The following is a 14,163-nucleotide window of genomic DNA, read 5'->3' as shown; positions in this document are numbered from 1 at the left end:
GGCTGACCCCACAGGGCCCAAAGTCTGCTGCAAACATTCTTGTGAAGGGTCCACTCTGTGGGGATGACCTGACCCTTCCGGCTAAGGCGATCTGCCATGACATTCATATCGCCCTGAATGAACCTCGTTACCAGCGTGAGCTTTCGATCTTTTAACCAGATGAGGAGGTCCCTTGCGATCTAGAACAACTTCCACGAATGAGTCCCTCCCTGCTTGGAGATGTAAGCCAAGGCTGTGGTGTTGTCAGAGTCCACCTCCACCACCTTGTTAAGCTGGAGGGACTTGAAGTTTATCAAGGCCAGATGAACCGCCAACAGCTCCTTGCAAAAGATGTGAAGTGTCCTTAGCTCCTGATTCCATGTTCCCGAGCATTCCTGTCCGTCCAAAGTCGCACCCCAGCCCGTGTCTGATGCGTCAGAGAAGAGACGGCGGTCGGGTTTCTGAACAGCCAAAGGTAGACTTCCTTGAGAAGAAAGCTGTTCTTTCACCACGTGAGAGTAGACCTCCTCTCTTCGGAAACAGGAACTGAGATCGTCTCTAGCGTCATGTCCTTTATCCAGTGAGCCGCTAGATGATACTGAAGGGGGCGGAGGTGGGGTCTCCCTAACCCGATGAACAGGGCCAGCGATGAAAGTGTCCCTGTTAGACTCATCCACTACCTGACTGAGCATCGGTTCCTTCTCAGCATGCTCTGGATGCAAACTAGGGCTTAGTAGATCTTTGGGGCCGACGGAAAAGCCCGAAAAGCTCGACTCTGAAGATCCATACCCAGGTAGACAATGGTCTGGGATGGGACGAGCTGGGACTCCTCAAAATTGACCAGGAGGCCCAGTTCCTTGGTCAGATCCATAGTCCATCTGAGAATCTCCAGACAGCGACGACTTGTGGGAGCTCTTAAAAGCTAGTCGTCTGACGGAGCCGGACACAAGATCATGGTACTGCTGCACAGTCTGTGAACTGTCAACCATGGGGAAGCGAGGAAGTACAGTGACAACCCGAAGCTGTCTAGACTGTCTGGGTCGTACAGACAACTCCTTATCGGGTTGCTGAGGTTGCCGCACTGCGTCACAACAAGTCACTTCTGCTGGTTGTTGAACGTCTTCCCAGTGACACACTGACTCCGTAAACAAAAAATCCTCTAACAAGGACTAAGCTTGGACTGCATGTCTTGCAACACAGCTCAAGGTCTATGGGAGCAGGTGTGGTAACAGACAGGGTTAGCGACTGAAGTGGAACCATTACCTTCCCTGGAAGCATGTTATGCTTAAATAAAAGTCCATAGGAGGCTACGCAGCTAAAGGCTCCACTCCAAATGACAGAGTCCTCAAGGGAATATCAGAAGGAGGGAGAATAGCACTTTCTCATCTACAGGAACCATATCCGAGAAAAGCTAAGTTCTCTCAGTGAGGGTTTCACTGGTGCAAAAGCAGCAGACTAGAAGGCAACGTTATGAAACTGCTTGACAGTCTAGTGAGTTGGCAACAACCAAAGATGTGTGACTGAGAAGCATGCGGTAAGGTATGCAGAGCATGCTGTATGCAGAGCATGCTGTATGTAGAGCATGCTGTAAGGTAAGCAGAGCATGTTGCATGGCGTGCGGCTTATGCTGCATGGGATGAGGCTCATGCTGCATGGGATGAGGCTCATGCTGCATGGTATGAGGCTCATGCTGCATGGGATGAGGCTCAAGCTGCAAGGGAAGAGGCTTATGCCGCATGCGTTGAGGAGGATGCCGCATAGTATGAGGCTCCTGCCTCATGGGTTGAGGCGGTTGCCGCATAGCATGAGGCTCCTGCCTCATGGTTTGAGGAGGATGCCGCATAGCATGAGGCTCCTCACAGCATGAGACTCCTGCCTCATGGGTTGAGGAGGATGCCGCATAGCATGAGGCTCCTGCCTCATGGGTTGAGGAGGATGCCGCATAGCATGAGGCTGCCTCATGGGTAGAGGAGGATGTCGCATAGCATGAGGCTCCTGCCTCATGGGTTGAGGAGGAAGCCGCATAGCATGAGGCTCCTACCTCATGGTTTGAGGAGGATGCCGCATAGCATGAGGCTCCTGTGAGGTTCCTGCCTCAAGAGTTGCGTCTGCCTCAAGGGTTGAGGAGGTAGCTGCGCAGAGAGAGGCTCATGCTGTGAAGAATGCGGTTGCTGCATGCGTTGAGGCGGCTGCCTCATAGCATGAGGTTCCTCAAGAGTTGAGGCTCTTGCCTCAAGAGTTGAGGTTCTTGCCTCAAGAGTGGAGGTGGCTGCCGCAAGAGTTGAGGTTGCTGCCTCAAGGATGGTGGAGGTTGCCGCAACGCAAGAGGTTGCTGCATAGCGTTGGTATCTGGCAACTCCCAATGCGGCAGCTCACGCGTGGAGGTAGGTTGAGGAACCTCAACATCATACGTCTGGCAGGGTGGACTGCGCAGAGGTGGAGTTGAGGTTGCTGCCTCGAGGATGGTGGAGGTTGTCGCACCGCAAGAGGTTGTTGCCTCGAGGATGGAGGAGGTAGTCGCAACGCATGAGGCTCCTACCTCAAGGGTAGAGGAGGTTGCTGCAAAGCATAAGGCTCCTGCCTCAAGTGTTGAGGAGGTTGCCGCGTGGCAAGAGGCTCCTGCCTCAAGGAAAGTGGAGGTTGCTGCACAGAGCTGGTATCTGGCAACTCCCAATGCGGCAGCTCACGCATGGAGGTAGCTTGAGGAACCTCAACATCATACGTCTGGCAGGCTGGACTGCGTAGAGGTGGAGGAGCGCTCGCAGGAGGAGGTGTGTTAACCTTCTCTGCCTGAAACTCCTGCATCAACACCGCAAGCTGAGACTGCATTGTCTGCAGCATAGACCACTAGTTTAAGAAAGACAACAACAAACGGAGCTACTGTCCGTTGAGACTGAGGGTCTAAAACAGCTGGTGCGGCAACAGACGGAGCTACTGCCTGTTGCGATACCACCTTGCCTCTCTGGGAGGTGTGCAGTTGTCGTACTGCAGCAAGTCCGAACTGACCCAGTGCTAATGGCTACACCTAGGAGTTGGACTTGCGCGGAAGGGACCGACTTGCACTTAAAAGCTGCAAGATTTGGTCCATGGTTTCTGCGAGAAACCTCTTCCGCAGACGAGGAATAAAAGGGCTCTCTCGTCTTTGTGTGGGTGGGGTGATCACGTCGGCAACGTGTGTAGATACACCCGAAACCACGGAGGGAAACGTCTGTTCGTCGATCAAGGCCTGCTGAACCCATAAGTCCTTCGACATTACTTCTCCCCTGGGCTTGGGAGCTTGTAAGAGGTCCCAGACTAGGCGAACAACTGGCACGAACAGACGAACCCTCGAACGCAACACTGTAACACTTTGCGCTTATCACTTTATCACTTTTGATTTTCTGCTTGCACTTATTTCACTGAACTCGAAACTTTAAGTGGTTTGTACCTGAAACACGCAATTCTATCCTTCCTTAAAAGTTAGTAATTGCGAAAACAGAATTACAATGTAACAGAAAAATATAATGAAAGATAAATAATTCAGTGGCTGGAAAGAGACTAAACACTAGATCAAATAAACTACGTTTAAAATCTCTCACCGCATAAAGCTTGAGAACAAGAATAAAACTCTAGAAACGTTTACCTTCTTCCCCTAAAGAGACTAGGGAGAAGAGCAAAAACGATAACAACGTTACTCGCTTGAACGAAACGTTTATCCTCCTCTCTCTCCCTCCGTCTCTATCTCTCTCTCTCTCTCTCTTGACTTAGAACCTGAGAGATGAGCCCAATCATATATATCGTTAAAACATATTATTGTTAAAGGAAAAAAACTGAAAGATTTCCCAAAAAAGTTCCTTTATTAGAATTAAAACCATTAAGCTAAGAAAGAATGAACAAAACGCTAGAATCGGTTTACTCTTACTGCAACGTGACACCGTGAAAATTCTCTCTCTATCGTAACGATAGAGCGCAAGTTGAACGTTCTGAACGTCAACAACTGCAGAGACAAAACAAAACGTTAGTTCAACTTTGAAAACAGTACGAGACTATCAAAGAAATTCTTTCAAAAACATTAAAATAGCATAATATGTTAACAGGTAAAAACGAAATGACGGGCTCAATGTTAATTAACTTCGGTACCAAGAAAAGACCGCCTACTATTAGGAAAGGTCGAATATAAACAAATATAAAAATTAAGTTTATAATAAAAGGAAGTTAATCGAAGAGGCCTATAAAAGGCGGAGAGATATAAAATAAATCTATAACTTTTGTTAAGCAAAATTAAGAAAGAGAGTCTATACTCTCTTAGACACCAACACTTCCGTCTAAGGGAAGGGTCGGCCATTTAAAAGTGAAAGAGAGTTCATACTCTCTTCGTCACCATAATTAATCAAATTAATTCCAAAAGCTAGCTAAGCTAATGATAAAACTTCCTGAATAGCGAAAGCTAAACTCTAGAGCAAATACATCACCAAATCGTGAGCAAAAACTCCAGAATCAACAGCGTATCCATGTAGGTCTAGCCGGAGGCACGACAGAGGAAAAATTGAGGTGGTGTTGACAAGAAGTACTGGAGTACCTGACCACAGATGGCGCTATGGTGTTCACCCCCACCTGTATAGCGATCGCTGGCGTATCCCGACCGTAGATTTCTGTCGGCAACAGAGTTGACAGCTACATGATTATCGGGTAAGATTAATATTGAAAATTGATTTGATATGTAGTAAAGTTTACACCTGTTACAACGTACTATATTCACCCTGAGGTAGGTAAGTACTGTATATAGCCAGTAGGATATGGCAAGTGATGCCGTTTTGTGGTTTTGTCTCAGAATGTGGTCAAATGGTCACGCTGACTATGACTACATTTCTTTGTAATAAAAAACCATACTGTATTGTTGCTTTAAATTTTGGTAATTAGGCTTTGATAATAAAACCAAAATAACTATAAATGGAATATAGATTAAGTTTTTTTATTTACCCCTTGAATAAGACTTTAAATGTATCAATTTAGAACCGAATGTCTTTCTCCTGCTAAGAGTCGACGGTTGTAATATAGTTACGGATGGGAAAAGCTTTCCTACTAAAGAACAGGCGTTTCAAAAACAAAATCGTTAATTTTCTCGAAGACACTTGTTTTCACTGCAAATAAAAACTTGATTATTTAAGAAATAATAATCAATGGGGCTAGCGTGCGCAGCTCAGTATGTACCGCTTCCCAGTACATAGGAGCTTAATGTTTTTCTTTTTACGCGAGTGAAGCGAGCACAAGGTGGAGCAAAAACCATTAGATTTTTAAGAAATATCCCTGTTCTTAGACGGTCTAACAGGGTTTTTGTTTATTTGCTATGGAAATGAAGGTCAAATTCAGTGAAAGCACATTATTTACTACAGGAAAAAACAATTTTATCTGTTCAAAATGTTGTTCGTCCTTAACTATAATTTTGCCGAGTCAATTTTGATGGGAACAATGTGCCGCTTGAAAATATAATGAAGTGCTTGCTGAAATTCTATGCAGCTACAATGGCAACAGTGCATTTACCCACAATGAATGTGGCCGAGGCGGCAACGTTGGATACGGCTCCTAGCTGAACTTAGGTGTTGAACATTTTATTCTGCAATGTTCGTGTATTTGTTTCCCTTTTAATATGTGGTTTGAAAGTTATAGTAATTTTGTATTGTATTACTGGGTGAGATTTCGAACAGCATATATATGTTTTCCTATAGTAAATAACGTGATTTAACGGAATTTGATGTTCATTTCAATCGGAAACAAACAGATCAACCAATTCGGCTAACTTTAAGTTGCCGAATTGGTTGCTGTTATTACGGATGAAATGAAGGTGAAAACCAGTTAAATCACGTTATTTCCTACAGGAAAACATATTTTTTCTGTTAAAATAGTTAAATATAATCACTGATGTCATATATGTTGTGTTAAAATATTTAAATATAAGCATTTGTTCAACGGTGTCACTTTTCTTACGAATGCTGCGAACGATAACATTACCAACGTTACCAATGATACTCAGTGTTACCAACGTTGACGTATGTGTACAGAGTTACCAACGGCACGATGACATTACTAACGATAGCAATGATAGATATTTCCATACATATTTTAAATAATTTCTCCATATAAGTTTTACTCAATATATAAAAAGTACAAAAAGGGCACAGAACCTAACAAACCCACCTAACCTAGCCTAGTAGTATGACAGGTCACAAACCTCAGGTACTAATGTTAGCATGGAATGTTAGCATTTGATCTACATCGGACGTTGGCAGCACTGGCTACTGTATTTTTTCATGACACAATCTTTGCAACGGCGCCTCCAAAGTTTATCCAGATGTACTGTTTTGTATTTTCCTCCGATTATTATAATTTCAAGAAGGTAATGTATAGAGAAGAAAAGGCTTGTTTTACATTTATATATCGATTCCCCAGTATGTTTTCCCCACCAAAAACCCCGAGTTCCCACTGGGGGTCCCCCATTATCGGAGGATATAGATGTATATATATTTCTGAAACTATTCATTTGCGACGGGAACGAGTGTCATTTTCGAAGAGAGCGTAATTTTTTCTATAAGAAAAAGTAGTTGTTTTCCTAGGTTACATTGCCCTGTAATACACTACAATGAAACCAAAGTGGAAACTTGAAATTTTACTCCCCGTCTGTCGCAACCAACTAAACGGGATACACGACTGGTTGTAGTTAACTCATAGTATAGTTAACTACAACATAGAAAATTCACATTGAGGTTAATTATAACCTAGAAAACTCATAGTATAGTTAACTACAACATAGAAAATTCACAGTATGGTTAATTAGGGTAGTTTGTAGCACTACGGCCAAGCGTCCTAATTTGCTTATTATCGCTCCGACTGTTATCTTGTATAGAATAAAAAAGTTTGGAAATGGTCTACGGATCTTAAATATGTTGTGTAAGGGGGGGGTCCAAGGGTGCGCACCCCCCCCCCCCCGGGTAAGGACATGGCTTTTAGCATAGGTTAGGTGGGTTTTTTAAGTTAGCTTCTCCCGTCGTACTCGTAGGTAAGGAAACTGTTGTGTAAGGGGGGGGGGGGGGGGTCCGGGGGGGCGAAGCCTCTTTGGGTAAGGATACGGCTTTTAGCATAGGTTAGGTGGTTTTTTTAAGTTAGCTTCTCCCGCCAAAATCGTTTTTAGAACGACGGCCAGTTCAGAATATTCCCGTTTTCTACGGGATCTGGCCGTCACCCTACAAAGGCTCCCCTATTACAACCCACGGGGCTATCCGGCATTACTAGTTTTCGTCTAATAAATCCTAACACTGTTTGTTAACTTACCCGCTGGCTTTGCATAATTTCTCTGTGATATATATGCGTAAACTGGAAGAGTTGGCCGACATATAAACGCTGCAGATGATTTTTGGACGAGAAAACTGATTAATCCCGACTTCGCCATTCTCGAAAAGGTCTTCTCTTCGGTTTGTTTACATTATAAAGTCTACCACGGAGAATGAGATTTAACTTTTTTTTTTCTTTTTATTATTATTATACTTTTTATATTTTATATTTATAATTTAAAAGTAATTTATACTGCTCTAAAAAGTCTCTATTGTGAGAAGTCTTGATTTATTATTTGAATATTAGAGTAATAAAAAAAACTCGATGTCCGGCAACAGGAACTTCATGAAGACGATTTAAATGAAAATTAGGAATATTTGTTTACCGTTGAAAATAATATATTAAATTTAATGTCATATGAGAAAAAAAAATATAATAAAACAAAAGAAGAATATAAGAATTGTTAAAGCTCTCTGGCAGTACATGAGGAGCCGTAGCAGAGGAAATTTTTAATCTGAACTTGAACTCGTTTATATAAATCAACTCGACGACTTAATTGAATAAAAGCGTATAATAATAGTACTTAACTTCACTTTAATCTTCCTGATCCTATCACACAGGGAAACCCTTCCTACTACAGGACCTACAAGATCTGTTTGTCGTATACATTAGGATTTTTATTAAAAGAAATTGCCTGCTGCTATTGCTGCTACTATTAAATTGATAATACGTAACATAGATAATTTTCAGAGCGTTTATATTACATATTACTAAATTTTCTATAGTATAAAATGTGGCATTCAGATTTAGTCTAACGAACATTAGAAACAGCTCACAAACAACGCATTTATCATGCAACAATATTTCCTCTATACAGCAACGTAGAATTTGTTACAATTGTTAATTTTATGTAATTTTTACGAAAAAAAAATATCACAATCATGTTCGTAACTGCATATATAATCACCAAGGTGAATAACTTAGATATGCTTATACTACTACTTCATTTGATGACAATAACAAGATACTTTTAACGGTCTCCCTAAACAACCCAATTACATACTTAATACTTAAGTAATTTTCTTTGCAATTGCTTATTTCTGAACTTATTTTAATTCTATAACTTGAAATAAAGACATGATTGTTTTGAAAAAGGAACCATCGAGATTATATGTTTCACCAATCACATTTCCGAACTCCTGAGTTCAGAAAATAAAAAAGAAGTAACAATAAACAACTGTGATTGGTGATAAGAGTAGTTTAAAATAGAAACGAATTAAGTCCTTATCTAGCTAGTAAAAGATAAAATTTATCACATATAAGCATTCTTTCTTTAGAAATATTTCTGCATTTCCGGATTAAACTGAACTCGGCTACTTCAAACATGCAAGCTTTCTCAGCAGCAGGGTTACCAGATTATTTCCACTGGATTATCATACATGAACCTTAAAATTATCGTTTTTTAAACCAAAATTATCGTACACACTTTCAACATGATTATTAAGGAGTAACATATATAGTTTATTTAAAGGTATTTTAGTATAATTGTTTAATCAAACACACACACAATCATTGTATATACCCAAGGTATGTATCGTACATCGTACTGGACCCAAAATAATCGTACATGTACGATAATTATCGTACGAATGGCAACCCTGCTCAGCAGTCAGCACGAGCGTTTCCAAGGTAACCAGGTAAACAATGTCCACGCCAATTCGCTATTCTGTGGCCACAGAGTGTTGGTGCCTGTGCCCTTGTATGTATGTGTGCATTGTGTGCACAGCACGCCTGTCTGTGCAAAGAACTTTAGATACTGTGTTGCGAAAAGCTGTAGCAGACAAGGAAAATGGCGCGGAATTCCTATCACTCCCGTGTCCGGGTGGGAAATTGGTATGAAAACAGACTTATGGAAGAGGTAAGTAAGATAATGCCATGATTTACTTGACAATTCGTAGGTCCTAGTACACTTACGGGAGTACATTGACCCGTCTGAGAAGTACTTATATATGCATGGGACATCAATATGCTTCGGAAGTTACGGGCAATGAGAAGAGAGTTTTTAACAAGTTAAGGGCGTCGTGTTAGGCTGTTCGGACATTTGTTTTGGGGTAATCTTAAATTCGTTTAATACGAAGTTTTATGTTTTAAAAGTTTTTATATGAGGTAGTCGAACGATATAACTGCTAATTCGAGTAGGCATTACAAGCTGATTAGCTATGGAACTGTTTCCCTTTAAACATATATACAAATTGGCGTATAATTTAGTGTAGCTTTGATATCTTGAAATATTTTCCCCTAAATTTTGAAACAAAATTGTTCCTCTGAATTTTGTTTTCGTTTTATGTTAAAAGTTTTGTTCAAGTTATTTTCTTCTTTTATTCAGAGAGGAAAATTCTAAGAAAATGCAGAATAATTGAAATACAGACATACACCTGTACAGCTCTATATACTGTATAAACCTTTCCACTGTTAGGGGTGGCTCCAGAAAAAATAGGGACATAATCACTGCCGCTTTCACCTTAACGCTGAATCGGGATGAACCTTATGTGTTATTATTGTTATTATTATTATTATTATTATTAGTTACTAAGCTACAACCCTAGTTGGAAAAGCAGGATGCTATAAGCCCAGTGGCCCCAACAGGGAAAATAGCCCAGTGAGGAAATGAAAAAAAAATATTTTAAGAACAGGAACATTACAATAAATATTTCCTATATAAACTATAAAAAACTTTTAACAAAACAAGCAGAAGAGAAACTAGATAGAATAGTGTGCCCGAGTGTACCCTCAAGCAAGAGATTTCTTATCCAAGACAGTGGAAGGCTATGGCACTACCCAAGACTAGAGAACAATGGTTTGATTTTGGAGTGACCTCCTAGAAGAGCTGCTTACCATAGCTAAAGAGTCAGTAGATATTATTATTATTATTATTGTTGTTGTTGTTATTATTATTATGATTATTGAATGACTCTTTACCCTCCTATGAAAACTCAGATCTCCTTGGACAATTCTATCCTGTTCGTAATACTAGGCAGGCAGTTAATTCTATTAGCCAGGCCTTCTCCATCATGAGGCTCAATACTACACAGTATTCTAGAAGTTTTATTCCAGCTGTTACCAAGTTGTGGAATGATCTTCCTAGTCGGGTAGTTGAATCAGTAGAACTTCAAAAGTTCAAAGTTGGAGCAAATGTTTTTATGTTGACCAGGCTGACATGAGTCTTTTTATAGTTTATATATGACATATCTGTTTTTGACGTTGTTAATAGTTTATATAGGACATATCTGTTTTGACGCTGTTACTGTTTTTAGAATGATTTATTGTTAATTTACTCTCAACATTTATTTATTTCCCTATTTCCTTTCCTCACTAGGCTATTTTTCCCTGTTGGGGCTCTTGGGCTTATAGCATCTTGCATTTCCAACTAGGGTTGTAGCTTGGCTAGTAATAATAATAATAATAATAATAATAATAATAATAATAACTGTCTCTTGTGTTAGTCTCTTTTCCAGAATTTTAACTTTTTTTCCTAAATCATTTTGGACATGATCCATGTTATTCTTAAGTAACACTTGTTTTAAATTAATTTTGGTTCAAATTTCTTTATATCTTCTATTTGTAATTAGCCAAAGTTAAAACTTCTCTTTGCAATTATGAATTTTATGAAATCTGATAGAACAATAACGTATTTTCTTTTATCAGTTTTTTTGATAAATGAAACGTATCGGAAAGTATTAATTTGTTTAAATCATTTATCAACTAACGGACGAAATGTCCACTGATAGCAATACTGCATAGGTGTGAATACTAGGCCTACTTGCTTGCCTTATTGAAATATTTGATTGTCATGTGGGATGATGTGGTGTTGATGTCTGGCTGCATGGACTGTTAAACAGCGAGAGCCCATGGTGGCACAGGACCACAATATCGAAAAAAAAGCCGAGGACTTTGTAACAGCCAAGACATTTGAAATCCCCTTACTTTAATGGCTTTTTTCCTGGTCTTTTCGCACACGGAGGAGCCCTTCGCATTGTAGCACCTACATATGTTTGTCGTAGACATTAAGTATATATAATCTACGTTAATCATATAATTAACAGTATCATAGCATTTCATAAACAAGAAAGTCTTAAACTAATTGTAAACAATCTTGGGGCCGCATATTTGAAAGTTCTGGAACCAACAGCCGATGTGCATCTTGCTAGTACTAACTTGAAACGGTTCGGTTCAGTATAGATTGCTTTGCCTATAGCAAGACACGGGCTCTTGCCATAGCTTGAAACACTTTATAATATTCTTATGTCGACACGTTTTGTTGGCTGCACTATGGGAAAAAAGTGTTTTTTAATGAAATTTACGTTTATAAACCATCTGCCTTGTAAGAGAAAATATGTCTATTAGGTTTTTTATCCTTTTTCATCATTCTGATCGTCATTTGCTTACTTGTTTACTTGTTTTGGGTTTAAATCCAACCCTCCACTGAAGTCGAGTGAACTACTACTCGGGCGGGTCCATATTAATCATCTAACGAAACATTTTCATTATAACTTATACAATTCTTTGATTGTAGCATCTTCCAAATCATATGATCTTGTGAAAAGTAATGTCTTTAGTTTATTCTTAAATTCAATTGCTCCCTTTAGGTCCTTCATTTCAGTTGGCAGTTTATTATAATGTCTAGGCGCACAGTAGCTAAAAGCCCTTTCACCAAATTTACTATTTGTTCTTGGTTCAGATAGCCTATGTTTGTCACTCATGTGTCTTGTGTTAACACTTGTTTCTAGTTCTAGTTTGTTCAGGCATTCTTTTAGATATTTTGGTTCAGTATCTTAAACGTTAGTAAGAGTAGCTTGTATTCAATTCTCGCTTTTACCGGCAGCCAGTGTAATTTAATTAGTGCAGGGGTAACTCTTTCCCTATTGTGTAGTCCTTTTATTAATCTTGCATTTCCTGGTTCTACTTGTCACTTCGTAGTACTAAAGCTGTAGTTCCTTCTAACAATCTCGCCTACCAGAAGGTTTGATGATATTATTGTGCAGCATTGAAGTACGATATCACACAGTTTACCGTAGTTTTATGCTGGCTATGAGCAAATTGTGGAATGTACTATCCTGACTGTACCATACAGTTCAATCTTGGGATCTCTTTTGAAGTTCGAACTTAGCAAATGCTGTTTCTTTGAGCTGGTTGATAAGTCTTGCTTACATTGCTAATCCAAGGTCTATTTATTCTATATTATCCCTCTTAATTTGCTTTACTGTGTTTTCTTTATACCTTACTTTTTGAATTTTTCAATACAAAGGTTCTTTCCTCATTGGAAATTTTGGGCTTTTTAAACTTCTGACTCTGCAACTAGGATTATAATTTGACTAAGGAAAATAATGTTATTTTTTAAAGATAGTTTTATATTGATATTATAACGAGGAAATGGACAATGCCCGCCCTCATAGACATTTACTTTACAGGCTGCTTTTCTGGTCCTATACTGCAAATGAACCCCACTCTCTATAGGACCTTCACAGCCATTTTATCATATATATTTCAAGGCATTTAGCATTTCACACGGCATATTGCTCGTCTATTGTCAAACCTGGATTATCGAAGCACTTAGGAAGCAAGAAAGTCTTTAATTTCCTTTTGAAAAACTTAATATATTCAGTCTTTCGAATGTCTAATGGGAGCTTATTGTATAGGCCTAGTCTTGGGGCAGCATATTCGTTCTAATGATTTGAAACCATCTGTAACTCTTCTCGTGTCATAGTCTAGTGGGAGCTTATTGTATAGGCCTAGTCTTGGGGCAGCCTATTCGTTCCAGTAATTTGAAACCATCTGTAACTCTTCTCGTGTCATTGTCTAGTGGGAGCTTATTGTATAGGCCTAGTCTTGGGGCAGCATATTCGTTCCAGTAATTTGAAACCATCTGTAACTCTTCTCGTGTCAACACAATTTGCTGACTGCACAATATGTAGCAATTCCCTGTTGGAGCCCCTGGGCTTATAGCATCCTGGTTTTCCAACTAGGGTTGTAGCTTAGCATTTAATAATAATAGTAATAATTCTCTTAGATATTTTGGACGTCCGGTTTTGATAACTTGATGGGTTGTTGTATGTACGTATTTTAAACCCAATTCTTCTTTAATCGGCAGCCAGTGTAAATCAATTAGTATAGGATTTATCGTTTCTCGCGGTGGGATACCTGTTATCAGTCTTGCTACTCTGTTTATTATGTTTTGCAATTTCCTAATTTGCACTTTGGGTTGATTGTGGTAGATGGAGTTATAGTAATCAATCCGGGTAACTATTACAAGTTTCTTTACAGAATGTTCATCCAGGTACTTCTTTATAAAGCAATGTATCTAAGATGATATTTAGGGGATTGTAATATTAATTGGCCATTGGAAGACAAGTTACAGCCCAGAAGTACTCCTGGATCACGAACTATACCAGATATTGAGACAGAGTTGTTATTTATGTTTATTTGAATATATCCAAGATTCTAAGGCTGTTTTCTTTTCATCCACCATAAATTTTAGTTGTTTGATCGTCACCTATTCCCTAACACTGGCAAGAATTTGGTTTAGAGTTTCAGCATAATCGTCTCTGTCATTCATGGGGAAATCAAATTGTGTATCGTCTGCAAAAAGTTTGAACTTCACTCCGTGCCTTTATAGTACTTTTGATAGACCAATAGTATAGATACTGAATAAGATTGACCCCAGTACACTCTCCTGAGGTACCCCTCTGTTTTAATACCTTAGTTAGTTTCAATTTATAACAGTAGTGCAATGGACCCCTACCTGGGGTCTATGGTTGGACATCTATACTTCACTAGCTTTGTATCCGAGTATAGATACAGAATAAGATTGACCCCAGTACA

The 14,163-nt window shown here is 39.6% G+C and overlaps 1 protein-coding gene across 1 annotated transcript in view; it reads right to left on the bottom strand.

Annotated features, from left to right (window-relative positions):
• Positions 1 to 7,442, bottom strand: part of mRpL54 (mitochondrial ribosomal protein L54) — a 58,961-nt gene extending 51,519 nt beyond the window's left edge. The window contains exon 1 of the mRNA XM_068390232.1: positions 7,285 to 7,442. Within this exon, the coding sequence (XP_068246333.1) occupies positions 7,285 to 7,402 (118 nt within the window). The 5' untranslated portion in view covers positions 7,403 to 7,442. The remainder of the gene's footprint in view (positions 1 to 7,284) is intronic.
• Positions 7,443 to 14,163: the final 6,721 nt, after the last annotated feature.

Source organism: Palaemon carinicauda, chromosome 17 (genome assembly GCF_036898095.1).
Source record: "Palaemon carinicauda isolate YSFRI2023 chromosome 17, ASM3689809v2, whole genome shotgun sequence".
In the NCBI taxonomy this organism is placed as follows: domain Eukaryota; kingdom Metazoa; phylum Arthropoda; class Malacostraca; order Decapoda; family Palaemonidae; genus Palaemon; species Palaemon carinicauda.
Note: the sequence above shows the minus strand (reverse complement) of the source record. Positions and strands in the feature narration are given on the sequence as shown.